This window comes from Heterocephalus glaber, unplaced genomic scaffold, assembly GCF_053883595.1.
Source record: "Heterocephalus glaber isolate CG9 unplaced genomic scaffold, H.glaber_assembly_v1.0 deba00000621, whole genome shotgun sequence".
Classification (NCBI taxonomy): domain Eukaryota; kingdom Metazoa; phylum Chordata; class Mammalia; order Rodentia; family Bathyergidae; genus Heterocephalus; species Heterocephalus glaber.
Window position 1 is genome coordinate 19,113,317 of NW_028258153.1, and position 14,206 is coordinate 19,127,522.

At 47.1% G+C, this 14,206-nt stretch overlaps 1 protein-coding gene across 5 annotated transcripts in view; it reads right to left on the reverse strand.

Moving 5' to 3' along the window:
- The window catches only part of Nrp2 (neuropilin 2), a 112,619-nt gene that overhangs the window by 84,876 nt on the left and 13,537 nt on the right, over window positions 1-14,206 (reverse strand). For all 5 annotated transcript variants that reach the window (XM_004851163.4, XM_004851162.4, XM_087206261.1 and 2 more), the window contains exon 2: window positions 12,234-12,411. In XM_004851163.4, the coding sequence (XP_004851220.1) occupies window positions 12,234-12,411 (178 nt within the window). The remainder of the gene's footprint in view (window positions 1-12,233; window positions 12,412-14,206) is intronic.

Here is a 14,206-nt window from a genome sequence, read left to right on the forward strand (position 1 = left end):
GGCTACAGCAGACTCTCAATTTAGATATTATTTCATTTAATCCTCACTGAATACACACCTGGCCCTGTAATGACTGCCATTCATGTACAGATGCAGAAACAGAGACTCAGAGAGGTTAAGTGACCTGCCCAAGGTCACACGACAATAAAAGGTCAGAGGTAGGGTTTGAACCTAGGCAATCTCCTTGTGGGCATGGACTCCTCTCTTTTGCATCACTGTTGAGTGAAGAACTGACAGCAACAGAAATTACAGATTGCAGCGTCACAGACCATCAGGGGGGTACCAGGCAGAAAGAAACCTCTTACTCTCAGTTAGGTTCCCACATAATGGACATAGAGGATGAAACAGACTTAATGAAAGCTTGCTCTTTTTTAGTTAGTTGTTCTGTTTAAATAAAGCTTGAAGGATGTGCCAAAATTAATAGACAAATCACGAATGAGAAGAGTGAGCAGATTTGAAATTCACAGTTTCAAGATTCACGTAGAAGAAATCTAGCTTGTGAGTGTTCAGATGGGATAGCATATTAATTTTCGTAAGCGTGGTATTTTTATAAGTGCATGTACACTCGTATGTGAACATATGGCCCATCCAGTGAGAAAATAGGATCCTGTGTATTTATAAGCTCTTAAACTATCATCCATATATTTTGAAGTCCACGGATTGCCAAGAAGGCTCACAATGGAGTTGTAGTGGGTTGGGGGAACCCCTTGAATTGTATACTGATTTTTTTGTGTGTGTGTACATTTCCCTGGGGATGGGGTCAGTGACAGGAGAAACCTGACATGACACAAAAATGCATCTGTCTATGAGGGCATGGTGTGTTCTGGGAAACACAGCATCTGTGCTTTGTGGACAGACTTGCTGGTCCCTGTTGGCTGCAGACAAGGTGCCTACTCGGTCTGTATCTGCACCTATGAAATGGAAGTAGTGACAGCTCCCAGCTTCAGGGTGGTAGAAAGGTTAGAAAGGCCCTGTAGAGTGTCAGATGTCTGAGACACCACCATTCACACAAAATAGGATGGTACATTTGAGAAAGAGGAGAGTTACGGGCATGCGAAACCCTGCAAAACTGACCCAAGAAGATGAAGCAGCTGTGGTTACAGTCTCAATGCACCCTGCCTTGTGGCTGGGTTTCCAAATCCTTCTCCTGCAAAAATCCATTTGCAGTGCTTCAGTCACTTACATTTTTGAGACTTTATTTCAATCCTGTGGTCCTGAGCCCAAGTAGTGGAACCAGCCTGCCTTGCTGGATCCAAAACTGCCTCTTCCCCATTTTCTGGGTGGTGAACAGCAAGACACTCAACCATTTGAGCTGGAGCATCCCAACAACATGTAGGAAGTGATCAATGAGTCAATGTTGTTATTGCTGCTGTTATTTTTCTTATTGCTGGTATTATTTTTATTATTGCTAATCTAACTCCAAGGCCTCAGTTCCAAAATTCTATGTCTGCTTGTGTATCTGTATTGGTTCCCAGTGCCTTTTTCATAGGGCTTGTCTGCCGTTGCATTTTCTTTCTTGATTTCCTCTTCCCACAAATCTCTGATAGATTAAGCTTTTTACTTGCAATTTCCTCACAACCAGGGTCACCACAGCCCTTTAGAAGGGAGGAAGTCTGACCACCCAGTAAAGGAAGTATGCTGAAAGAATAACTTAAAACAAACTGAAGGAATTATTTTTAAAAACCTTGAAGGCAAGAAAATGGAAACTACAAATAACATCTATTTATAATTGCTGGTTGTTTTTCCGCAGAAGCCCCAGGATGATGGAGAGGGGCCTGCCGATCTCATTGTTCCTGGTGGAACAGGCTGCCAAGACCGCTCTCAACATGAGGAAGGAGACCCTGCAGACAGGGTGGCTGATAAGTCTCCCTGCAGGGGAACCTGTAGAGAATTAAGGGCACACAACAAAGCCCACAGCACTTCTGCCCTGACCCTCAGGGTGATCACAGCTTCCCCCACTGCCTTGCTCCCCAGCAAGGCACATTCCTGAGATGTTATGGCCACAGGGCTGCCACAGAGCTGCCCAGCTTCGCTTGCTTATGGAAAGGATGATTCTCCAGGCAACCGGTGTCAGTGCGAAGTTTGTTTTCTTACAAGCTGTTTTCACCATCTTTCTTTTGCCTGCTATGCATCCATACACTCCTCATCCTCCGTGGTCAACTTGCTAACATTCTGTAATGATGCCAGAGTACAAAGGAGGTAAGAGGAGCCTGCAGTTTATGTGCATTTCTTTCTTTCTAGAGGCAGTACCTGCTGCTGCTGCTACTCCAATATGAAATGAATCCTCGTAGGGCCGAGACTCACTACATTGTCCTGTACTAGTGTGGGTTGATCATACTGTTCTATCTCAGTGAGCTGGTCTTATAAATGGGCACAGGGATTGCGCCTCTGTGCCTCTCAGGGCTGACTGGAAGGGGCACAAGGCAGCTGGTAACTGCTGAGGGGAAGTAGACCACGTCATCTGGAGGCCCTGGTGCGTTGGCAGCCACCCTCCACTTGCCCAGTGCATGGTTCCCTCGGGACAGGCTTTCACTAACCCTTACTCCCAGAGGATCCAATTGTAAGTGCAAAATCATCACCTTCCCATCTGTCCAAAAAATGGGAGCCTTCTGAAAACTGAGGTGTGCTAGGCACTAGGGATCAATCATTGCTTCAAAAGTCCTTTTTCATTTTTGCTAGGATTTAGGTTTCTGTCCCCCTTTGCTGACATTCAGCCTCCATAGCAAAACTGAGAAGATGCAAAACTTGTCTGAAAAATGTGTCATGCAGAAATCCAAGCAGGGGCAGTTGGGAGTAGGTGGCAGGTGTGATGCTTCAGAGCTTCAAGTTACAGAGCTCAGAGCTGCTCCTGGCTCCAGGGGCCAACTTGTCACTACTATGCAAAAAGCACTGGGGTGTGGAGGGGTGTGGAAATGTCAAGCCTGTGCTAATGTCCAGGAAGGAAGGGGCTGCTACACACCAGGGTGGAGATTCTGAATCGGCCGCCCTCAGCCCTCCTGGCCAGTCAGCTGGAACTGAGTCCTCCTTTCCAGCCGCCACTCACTCAGTCACTGCACCCTCGATGGATGGATGCATAGTGACTGCATAGGGTGCAAAGCCAGCGTAGGTCAGGCCATGAAAGTGACACCCCACACCTCTCCCATCACAGAAGTCCCCCTTCTATCCGGAAAGGGCTGATCTGCGTTTCCTGGAGGTGGAAGTGGTAGATATTCTGGAATAGTTGGTGCTTTTGGTCTGACAGTCATAAAACTACGATGGAATATATCTAGAAAGGACACAGCCTCCTAAAAAAAAAAGAGAACCAGATTGCAGGAAGTCTCCAAGCAGGATGGGAGCAGTGTGAGTCAGACCTTGAAGGACCATTGTTTATCTCACAGCTTAAGCAGGCTGTTTGTTTTGTGCATAAACTGCTGGCTTCATGGCTGGCACCATATTGCTGCCACCAGCAGGGCCCCCAACCATGGGGTGGGGGTTACATAAGTGCCAGGGATGAGCTGTAAGACCCATGCATAGTTAAGGGTACTGTGGGGAAGAGTACAGCAGCAGAGAGCCCCCAAAGAGAAGTCGATACCCCTAGTATTTAACCCAGTGTCCTGCCCTGAGATTGGACCAAATCCTGTATCTGCTTGGACCTCAGTTTCCCAACAGATAAGACCCCCAAATAATAATAATAATAATAATAATAATAATAATAATAATAATAATACTCTGTTACTCTCCTACCACTTTCAAAAGATGAGACATAGATAAATCACTTGGAACTTTCAGATGAAAGGTGCTCTATAAACCTGAGGTCTCATCAACTGTAATTGTTACAGTAATTATTTTAATGATAATAATGATGGTAATGGGAGCAGGGAGGTGGGGAGGGGATGAAACCTCCTACCTTGAGACAAAGGAAAAAAACTCTTCCATTAGAACCTGCCTCACGCACCCTTCCTCTCTCAGCCTGCCACCAGTCCTCCCCAACTGCGCGTTCCTAGGCTGAAATATTATTTACTTCTTTCCTTTCCAATAAAACAATTATTTGTTCCACTGTTTCCCTCTGCTCACCCTCCGGTGTGTCTAGCTTGGCCCTTAACAGCTCAGCCATGGACTGTTTACACGCCTCGCTCACCCTCCCCAAGCCTGGTTCAGCTCCATTGACACTAAAGGCAGGCGGATTCTCTATGTGTGAGGAATCAATTACTTCCGCTGACACTCCATTACTGGCCCTCACATCTTCGGGTTCCAGCTGGAGAATGAAGGTGGTGGTGGGGATGGCAGGGAATTTGAAGAGGGCGGTGAGGGGGTGGAGGGGCTAGGGGAGCAGGGGTGGAAGGAGATAGTGCGGAGGCCTCCAGCTCATGCTCAGAGACATAGAAAGACCGCTCTTTCCTTGACTGCCTGGCTGGCATCCGAACATGATTTCGTGGCAGGAAGCGGCAAAGAAAAGCAAAAAAAAAGAGAAAAGGGAGGCTATCTAAGAACATCAGGCGCCAAATACCTGACTCCTAGACAGCAGGTGACAGCTCTAGGCAGACTGACACTGCTATGAGGAAGCAGCTTTGGGCTGCCTGGCCTCCTGTCCAGCCCTACCAGGGCTGCCTGTGTGAACTCCCAGGGCCTCAGTATCTCCATCTGCTCAGGGGGAATAATACCAGCCTCAGTTTGCTGTGGAAGTTAAATGTGGACAGCATCTGACTTCTGGCGAGAGCTGGGTAAATGTTTGCTATTATTGCCTAACTGACAATCTCTTCATCCTGCCTACAAACATATACCTGAGTTCCTAACAGAGCAGAGCAGAAAAATGTACAAAGACTGCCAAGATACTTGGCTACAAAGCTAGGAAAAAGGTATTAAAAATCACGTGGATATTCTTTTATCATGTAGAGTCCTACACTGCCCTCCTAACCCTAAGCCAGTCTCCCTCTCTCTCTCTCTCTCTCTCTCCCCTCTCTCTTTTCTCCCCCCCCCCCCAATTTAGTTTTGACCCAGCTAACATTTTTCAGGGATTTTCCTTTTAGGAAAAAATGTTTGATTATGTAAATTAAATACAACCATCTCTACCCTGTAATCAACTGAAAGGAGTTGTGAGGTACAAGATCCCATGATGAAGGACGATTATGAAAGCTTTTTTCTAGAAGAAAAGACAAGGGCAGCTAATTTATATATTTTTTTCTGGGATGATTTATCCAGGCAGAAGTAGGAGAATGGAATTAAATTATCTCTTGAGTTTCTCTTCATCTAAAGATTTAAATCCCCTTATCACTAAAACAGACAAAACAAAGAGAGTATACTTTTTTCTATAGGACTCATGACTATAGGAAAATCCACCAATCCCTTTTTAGGAAAGTCATGCCTTTACTTGATGTCTGCTCCTTCACTACCTTATGCCCTCCACACCCAGCTTTCCCACTGAATTTCAGAAGACTCGCTCTCAGCGGTGTAATTAGATGGGAGAATTACGCAGAGTTACATGGGGTGAAATGCTGGCCCTCTGGGACCTGTAGGTGTAGAGAAAGTGCCAGGTTTGGGAGGTGGAACAAATGGGATTGTGTATGACAAAATCTCAAGTGATTTTCTCCATCAGAAGATAAAACGCATTGTTAAGATAGATATCCACAGTGAAGCTTGCACTGACAGAGTTGCGATTGCAACATCGCATATTTAAAAACAAACTTCCAAAAATAACCATTGTCCCAACTGCTCTTTAACCTTGGTAAGAGGAGGAGAACAATCTGTGAGTTATTTCCCCCTCATCTCCAGTGAGCTCTGGTCGCCACCGGGCGGAGTCCTTGGTCAAGGTTGGAAGCAGAGGTCAGCGGCCAGCTGAGTACCACTTAGCAGGCTGGGGCCCAGGACGGCACCTCAAACCTGGGGTGGATCTGTTTCTGTCATTAACAGGGCTGTTGCAATACAGGCAAGTTCTACTGCTCACGGGGTCCCTGGGGATTTGGAGTGTTTCTGCAGTGGGCAGGCAGTAAATCTGTCATAATGTCATGAGTAATCAGCCCGAGGGTCCCTCCCGAGCTCTTGCACCACAAGCTCGAGCCCTACTTTATTGGCCTTCTAGAGACTTCTGCAGATCCCAGTTGAAGCCACACTGAAGCATAAGGAAGTGCCTTCCACACTGAGGAAAGAAATAGGTGCAGAGAGAGGCTGGGTAGGAGTAAATTCACACAAGGAACTTAATCCAGCAGGGTACCTGGACTTTCCCAGGCCCAAAACCATGTTCAAGCATCAGAATAAGGATCTCTGGACCCTGAGTATGAGCTGTAGAGATCCTACCACAGACAGGGAGGATGGGAGCAGCAGAGTTCCTATAATTGCAGCCTTTCCTGCGTCCTGCCCATAGCCCCTCTCCTCCGGCAATGGTGGAAGTCACCTGCCAGGAAATAAAAGTTCAATAGCATTACCCAGGCCTCTCTTTGCCAGTAAGACACTTTGCATCAGCAAGTCACAAGGACGGCCCTGCTTACTCTATCCTTACCATGCTCGCAGGAAGGGAAATCAAGTTCATCCATGTTCAGTTTCTCTGTTTCCCAAAGCCACAGGATCAGCCCCGTCGTGTCTTTGAGCATGCTGCTCTGTGCCAGGACCACCAGCCACACTCACACCCCCTCGGCCCCACTCACTTCCTCAGGATGTTGCAGGCATCACCTCCTCCAGGGAGGGAGACCCTCTGGATTCCCCAATCTAGGTAGAACTGAGTACCCCGGCGTCACACAGTAAGCCCACATCACGTACTGGCCAGAGCACATGGTGTGGAGGAGGCAGACGGCAGGAGAGTAAAGGATAGTGTGCTAAGTAGAGTATCTGGCTTCAGATCACTTCTCTGCTGTTTCTGACAGTGGGACCCAAGGTCAGTCACTTAACTTGTCTGAGCCCAAGTTCCTTGGCTATAAAATGGAAAGAATGACAATCACAGGTCACAGGTTTTGTCGTGAAGATCAAAGGAGACAGTGACTGTAAAGTACTCAATCAAGTGCCAAGCTCATAGATGACATTCCAGATATGACAGCTTTATCTTAATAACTTTTTTTTCACTTGCCTTCTCCTCCCAAACTCTAATTTACTTATCACAGTTTGCCCAATGGTATTATTTATCATGCCTGGCACATTCTAGGGTTTTAGTAACTACTGTCTTGAGGAATGAATGAATAATCTATTGTTATTCTGTTGTATAGTGACCCAAGTCACAGAGTAATGACGGACATCCATAGCCAGGATCCTATCCACCTCCTATCACTACCTTGTGGCCTCAGGGGGATGAACATGGAAGGTTCTTTTCATGTCACCTATGCCCTGGTGTCTCCAATGTAAAAATATCACTATAACAATCACCTGGTAACACCTGTTTAGCACCCTCTAGGGCTAAATGTTGCATGAGTTTAAAAATAAAATATGTAGTTTCTGCCCTTGAAGAACTTAAATGTTCAGAACACAAGATGACCACACATAAACAAAAGCAAGCAAATCAAGGTGTTGTAAATGGCTTTGGGAGTTTGAAGTGTGAGCCCATGGTAGAGAACTGGAGGAACCAAGGAGCAGAAGGGAAGGGTGGGGGAGCAGGCTGCTGGAGGGAGAAGGGGGAAAGAAGAAGGGGCCCTGACCACTGGGAACTCAGGGCTCCTTATACAGGTGGACACAGCAGCTGGCTGTTTGGAATGTAGGATGTTTACTGGGTGCACCGGGTGTTTACTGGTTGTTTACCTGGCTACCTGGGACACTAGCCAGAGGCCAAATGTCCAAAATCTTAAATATCCAGAATATGGGGATAGGGAGAGCAGAAGAGAAATATTTTAATCGTCTAAACTAAGACAGACAACTCCATGCACTGTTGCCCTTATGCTTTGTCATTTGGGGCCACTCATCAGTTCTTGCTCTGCTGTAAGCATGGCTGTCTGAACCAAGTAGAAGTGGTGGCCTTGGTGTGACACTGGCTTAGGGCAAAGCTGAGACTCCAGTACTTGAACTTCCTAAGAGACAGCAAGACCTTCTGAGGCAAAATTGTAAAAACTAAAAGTACTTAAAAAAAAAAAAAAGTCAGAGGCAAGAAGCTGTAGAAGCAGGCCCACTCATATAAGAAGGGACAACAAGAGCCCTGATAAGAAATAGTTCCAAACTTTCCCACGACAAAGCAATAAGGTACAGATGCAGTTGCTAATTTGTTGTGCATCTACATAAAAAAGGCACAACAAACTTGCAAAGCAGTTGTTATGGTTTTTAAAGGGGAAACTGAGGCCTTGAAAGTTTAAAATGCCAACAAAAATTCAAATCTAAATTGGTTGGATCCAAATATGATATTGTACTAGTGTCACAAAAAGTGAAGTTTAGAATCAGAAGTCTGAATCAAGAAATAGTTGAGTTCCCTTGAGTGTCATTTTGTTTAAGACACAGAAATCTGGGCCATGACTTAAGATGTTATCATTTACCCTTTAGAAAAGCACTTTTGGATCTTTAAAGGGGTGTATTTTAACATCTGGAAATTTCACCTACATGAGAACCGTCCTTTCATGATGTGTGCTAAATAAAATACTTTTGTGCGCACATAACGCATTAAATCATGGTAGTGTAGACTTCCTGAGGTCTTTAGCTTAAGAACTGTTCTTCCAAATCTTCTAGAGGCTCTTGTGCTTTCCAAAAACGTTTTCCAAGATACCCACTTGGAAATGTTTTTTTCTTAAAAGGGCCCAGCCTCTTGATGTGGGTTTTATTGGGTCAGACCTCTGGGATGAGGGGCTGCTGTGCCTCTTTGAGGATTCATGGATAAGCTGTGTATGACACACTGGTGAATGTTTTAGAAAATACATATATTCCAAATTTTAGAAATGGAAAAAATGCTCAGCTTTGTATGTGTATTTCTAAACCCATAACACTCAGCCGGTTGGCTGATGACTCAAGTGAAAGGCTTCTGTCTGCCAAAGCAGCAGCCTCCTAACCTCCTCTGCTTCCCAGGGGACCAAGTGGCTTCTTCTGTTTGCCAACACAGCCCCAAGTCCTGCTCTTCTGCCCTGAGTGCAGGAACCTGGGACTGCCACTGAGGCCTCTGGCTTCTGCCCATAGCTGCTGGCCAGGCCCCAGAACAGCCTGTGGGTGCTCAAGCTCAGGGAGGAAGGGCTCAGAGAGGCTCACAAGGGATGGTGGCCTTGGATCGCACTGACTCAGGCAAGGCCAAGACTTGTGTGTGAAATTTTCCAAGCAGACAGCAGGCTTCAGGGGAACAAAGTGAACAAGTGGTGGTTAGGGGAAAGGTCTCTCTGGGGTTTACTCAGCAACCATCTTGAGCTTTGGGATATAGATTTCAAGGACAGAGAGCTAAAGGCTTAGGGGCCACAGACCAGGGTAATTCTACCATATCAGGGGCTGTTCCCAGATCAGGGGCAATTTTTTCAATGAATCCTGCACATAGAAAAAGGAAGAGAAAAACAGAAAGGCAGACTGTCCTTTCCCTGTAGCTGGGGTGGCTTCCCCCTGACTTTCTTGTTCATTTCCCCGTTTTGCTAGGGAGTTGGTGCTGCAAGCTGCGAGCAGAAGGACAGTGGAGGCAGTTTCTTTTGGGAGGTGTTCCCCTTACGGGCCTAGGGAACCAAATTAAACTCAGAGCTGGACTCCTGTAATAGTCAGTGCTTTACAAATGCAGGAGCTTCCTTGCAACAAAAATGAAGAAAGAGAAGAAAGGAGTAAGAACCAGACATGATTTCCACGACTTGAATTAGATTAAGCATTCCTTTCACGGTGGAGTAAAACAAGTCAGGGAGGCGAGGGAAGCCCCTCTCATGTATTCTTCATGCAGGTGACCAGAAAAAGTGTCCAAAATACCTTGAGGAGAGAGAAGCTGAGAGACCCATATGTATCTTTCTAAATATAAAAATTGATGAATATGAGGGAACAGTGGAGAAAAGGGTGTGGGGAGAATGATGGAGCACAAGGCTCCGTAGATGAGGTTTAATCCAGTGGTGGCTTTCTGACAATCTGTCTTGGGGGAAATAGACTCCAGAGAGACGTTTTCTTGACCTTCCTGACCTTTCAGGTTGAAGCCAGAAGCATGGGGTGGGGAGCAGGGAGAAAACAGGAAACTACTCAGCGAGGTGGATAATCCAGTGCCTGCCTTCCCTGGAATGAGCCTGTTTCCTCAACTGCAGCTGCAGCCAGGGACAAGGTCTGTCTTGCTATGGACAGAGGCTCTGGTCACCTTGAGTTCTCCCCACACCGAGGCTGAGTCCTGCACAGGAAAGGGGCTGCTGCAGCCCAAAGTAGAACAAGGGCATGCTTTTCTAACCTTTTCACACTTCCCAGCATGTCTGAAGCCTTCCTCACTAACACCCGAGCTTTTCCTTCCAAAAACTGTAACTTTTCCCTCTGTCATGAGACAGTCACAGAAAACGGCCTCTTAGCAATTTCCCTGCAAGATCTGCTGGCATCAGCAGAACAGAATTTGGCCCTCAGTGGAGAGAGGTGCTTAGTTGAATTTCTCTGAGCTCAGCTCCACGCTCTCTGTGCACTATGCTTCAGTGTGTGCCAACCTGCCACCACTCAGCCAGAGCACCATGCCTTCTAAAGAAGCCCTCTCCTAACTGAAATTCTTAGTAAAGGTCACTGCCAGGGAAGTAGAAGAATTGACATGCTGAGTCAATGTGTCCAGGATGTGAATGTACCGGAGACAAAGAGGAACTAGTGTTACCCACTGTCGTCCGCTTAGTCAGGAGTGGCTCTGCGATTAGAACTCCATCTAATGACTCTTGGTTACATGTGGCAACCATCTGGGGAAACCTGGGTTTCAGCAAAGACTACCTCTCATTAGGAGGAGGCCATTGTGTAGGTGTAAAGGAGTCCTCAGAGGGTAATAACAGCATCAATTCACTGAGCCCCGGGGCTGGCCAAGTGCTAGTTAAAGTCCCGGAGGAGCACTGGCTGGGACCTACGCCTGCTCTGAAATGAAGGCCAAGAGTCTTGCTTGCTCCCCTATACCTGTCCCACCAGCTGGCCCCTTCATTCATCTTTCAAGACCCACAGTGCCTTTGGTGACAGTGTTTATTACACAGGTGGGGCATTGAACACTTAGCAGAGCACTTGTAGCACACTGGGTGCTGATCTGGAGCAAAATACATCATTGGGACACTGGTTTCGGCACAGAGAATTTTCACTTTGGGGAGAGGGAAACGAGATGGAACCCAGAGCCTTCACACTGAGCTACATCTCCAGCCGTTTGGATTTTTAATTTTGCCACATGCCTTCACTAAATTTGCTAAGTTGCCAAAGTTGGGATCAAACTTTTGAATCCCTGCCTCAACACCCCAGAGGGCTGGAAATACAGGCACATACCACCATGCCCAGCTAAACCTCCATCTTTGTACAGTGAGGAAAGAATTTAAGAGAGCTCATTAGAGTACACACACGTATCTGCATTCTTGCTATTACAACGCTGCCTCCTTATATAGAGAGACCACAGTGTTAACATGGCAATTCCAAGCACTCATACATGTTTAAATGTCCACTTAGCATCTTCTAAGCCTCACGTTTCCAAGGTGTCATGTTGTAAGACCAGCTGAGTCATCTTGGGTGACTGACTTAACCTCTCTGTGTTGCAGTGCTCTCGTTTGCAAAAAGGAGATGATGGTGGCACCAACTTCCGGGGATCTTTCATTGTGAGACTGAATAGATTAGTATTTGTAAAGCAATTAAAAAGGATTTGTTAAATAAATCCATATCATCAGATCAGACTCTCACCTGTGCAGCTCAGATATCTAGAATCAGTGAGTCCTAGGCCTACCTCACAAATCCAGATTTCTGAGCTCTCTCTTTCTATAATAAGGCAAACAGCAGCCACTTCAAAACGGAATGGGCTGACCCTCTGAGGTAGAGGCAGTCTTCACTTGGAGAGGGGCTACTATTTTACTGAGGAAGTGGGTGGGTCCCTCTGTGGGGCAGAGAAATGGGCGTCTCCAAGGGGAGGTAACCCCCAGCATCAAGAGGGATGAGCGGTTCAGAGTCCAGCCCTGCCCACTGGAAATCCTCCCCGTTTCCAGAGACCGGGTACATTCTTTACCCTTGAGTCCGGAAGGCCCCATCCTCCATACTGTGGGGTCAGCTCCCCCTTTTCTCCCCGGAAGGAGAATGTGGTCTTGAGACTCAGGGCTGAAACTCACTGCTGCCATTGGGTGACAGAAGGGACAGAAGAATATGAGGTGGGCTGGGGGTGCGTGAGCCCCCCACGGCGCAACACAGCTGAGCAACATACTCATGCTTACTTGCAGTCGTGCTTCTCAATTTCAAAGTGAGGGTTGAAGTTGAGGACAATCTTCTGGTTGGGCTCGGGGGCGTAAACAATCCACTCACAGTTCTGGTGGGAGGGGTAATCCTGGGGGTAACCAGGAGAGGTGATATAGCCAGCATCTTTGGAATTCAAACGACCTCCGCAGGGTGGGTCTAGAAGAGAAAGCAGCAACCCAAAGAACTTCAAATATGTTACAGTCTTTCCTCCAACCCCCACTTTCCCTTTTCTCCCAGTGGCTGATCAAAACTATTTTACAGACCTTTTATGGCAGTCCAGGAGACTAACCTACTTACTCATTCGGTGGAAGAGATTATTTCAGCTCATCCCTCCGCCTACCCACCCGACCACACACACACACACACACACACACACACACACACACACACACACACACACACACAAAGTATTCCCAGAAAATGGTCATAAATATTTCCAATCACAGGGCCTGAGATTATAAAAACAAGAAAGCTGTACACTTGACATGCCTCCCTGCCTTTTCCTGTCTCTCCTTCTTGGCCTGTCTTCCTCTCCTCCTTCAAACCTCCCCTCGCTATCTTTACCTCATCAATCCTTCTTTTTATTCGGTGTCTCCCATCCCACCCCAGGCAGCCAGCAGTCCGGGCTCCAGGAACTGACAATCGTGGTTTTGTGGTGCAGACCCACAAGCAAGCCTGGTTACAATTACATGTGCTGCAAGGAAGCACTTTCAGCATTGGGCCAGAATAGACCCTGGGGGGTGATTTCAGGTTTTTTCTCTTTTTAAGAAAGAAAAAGCAAAATCCCCAAACATTTAATTCTGCATACACTGCAAATTTGATTTATTATTTCATTATACACCGAGTGGAAAAAATCTGCATTGGAGAAGCCACTGGCTCCAAGCTCAGAATTTCGACAAAGGTGCTTTGTGTTGAATGGACACCTACGTTATTTCTGCGCTCTTTGCACACTGTCCCCCCTGCCTGGTCAACACCACCAGAGTGTGCTGCTGCTTTGTCCAGCCACATCAGCTGCAGGAAAGGCAGTGGCAGGCAGGAGCTGGCTCCCCCTCCCCACAGAGCCTGGCTGGAGGTAAACAGCCTCATGTGGGCCAGAAGGGAAGGGGGTGACCTTCAAGGGCAGAAAAGGTGGGTGATGACATTTGAAAAATCTCACTTTGAGGGTGAAGCTCTGCAATCCCTAGCAGGGGTTCTTGGGAAAGGGGGGTTTTGCTTAATACCACAGTTAGAACAGAGAGGCACAAGAGACATGGAAATATCCAGAAGCCTCTTGGAGGCCTTCCTGAGATGTGTGCATCTCTTAGCATCAATCACGATTTAATACTGTCATCTGCATAGAGCAGCATGGGCCCCTGAATTATGTATGACAGCTCAGCAGCCACCCTCCAGGATGGGGTCTTTCTCCTGTGTTCCCTCTTTGAGGGAGCGGGTCATGCATTTTTAACTCTACAGGTGCACTTTACCATTCCCCGTGTCTGTTGGCATTACTTTCTTCCAGACCTCTGCTTCAGATTTCCAGCCTGACAGGCTTTAAATACATAAATGATGGGCATGCTGCACAATGGTGGTTGGGACACAAATCCACACAAGTACCCCTTTCGGCATTGAGCCTCCAAGAGCTCAAACTGTGCTGTGCTGAACTGCTCAGAATTTAATGGATTCAGGTCCATTTCTTACTGGGTGAAGAACAAAAGCAAGCCATTTCCTCAGGCTAGCAGACACCACATCATGCTCTACCTAATGACCCTGCACCCTCCCCAGTCCCGGAGGACAATGACCCATCCCTCCTACCCAGGGGCAGCCAATTCCTGCAGGCCTTCCCAGTGTCCACAGCACACACCCACGCTGGGCACCCAACATCTTCCAGCTGGTCACATGGTGGACCACTGGCCCCATGTGAAACGGGGCTGGGAGTAGCCCTCCGTGAAGGCAGAAGTGTGGGCACTTAGAT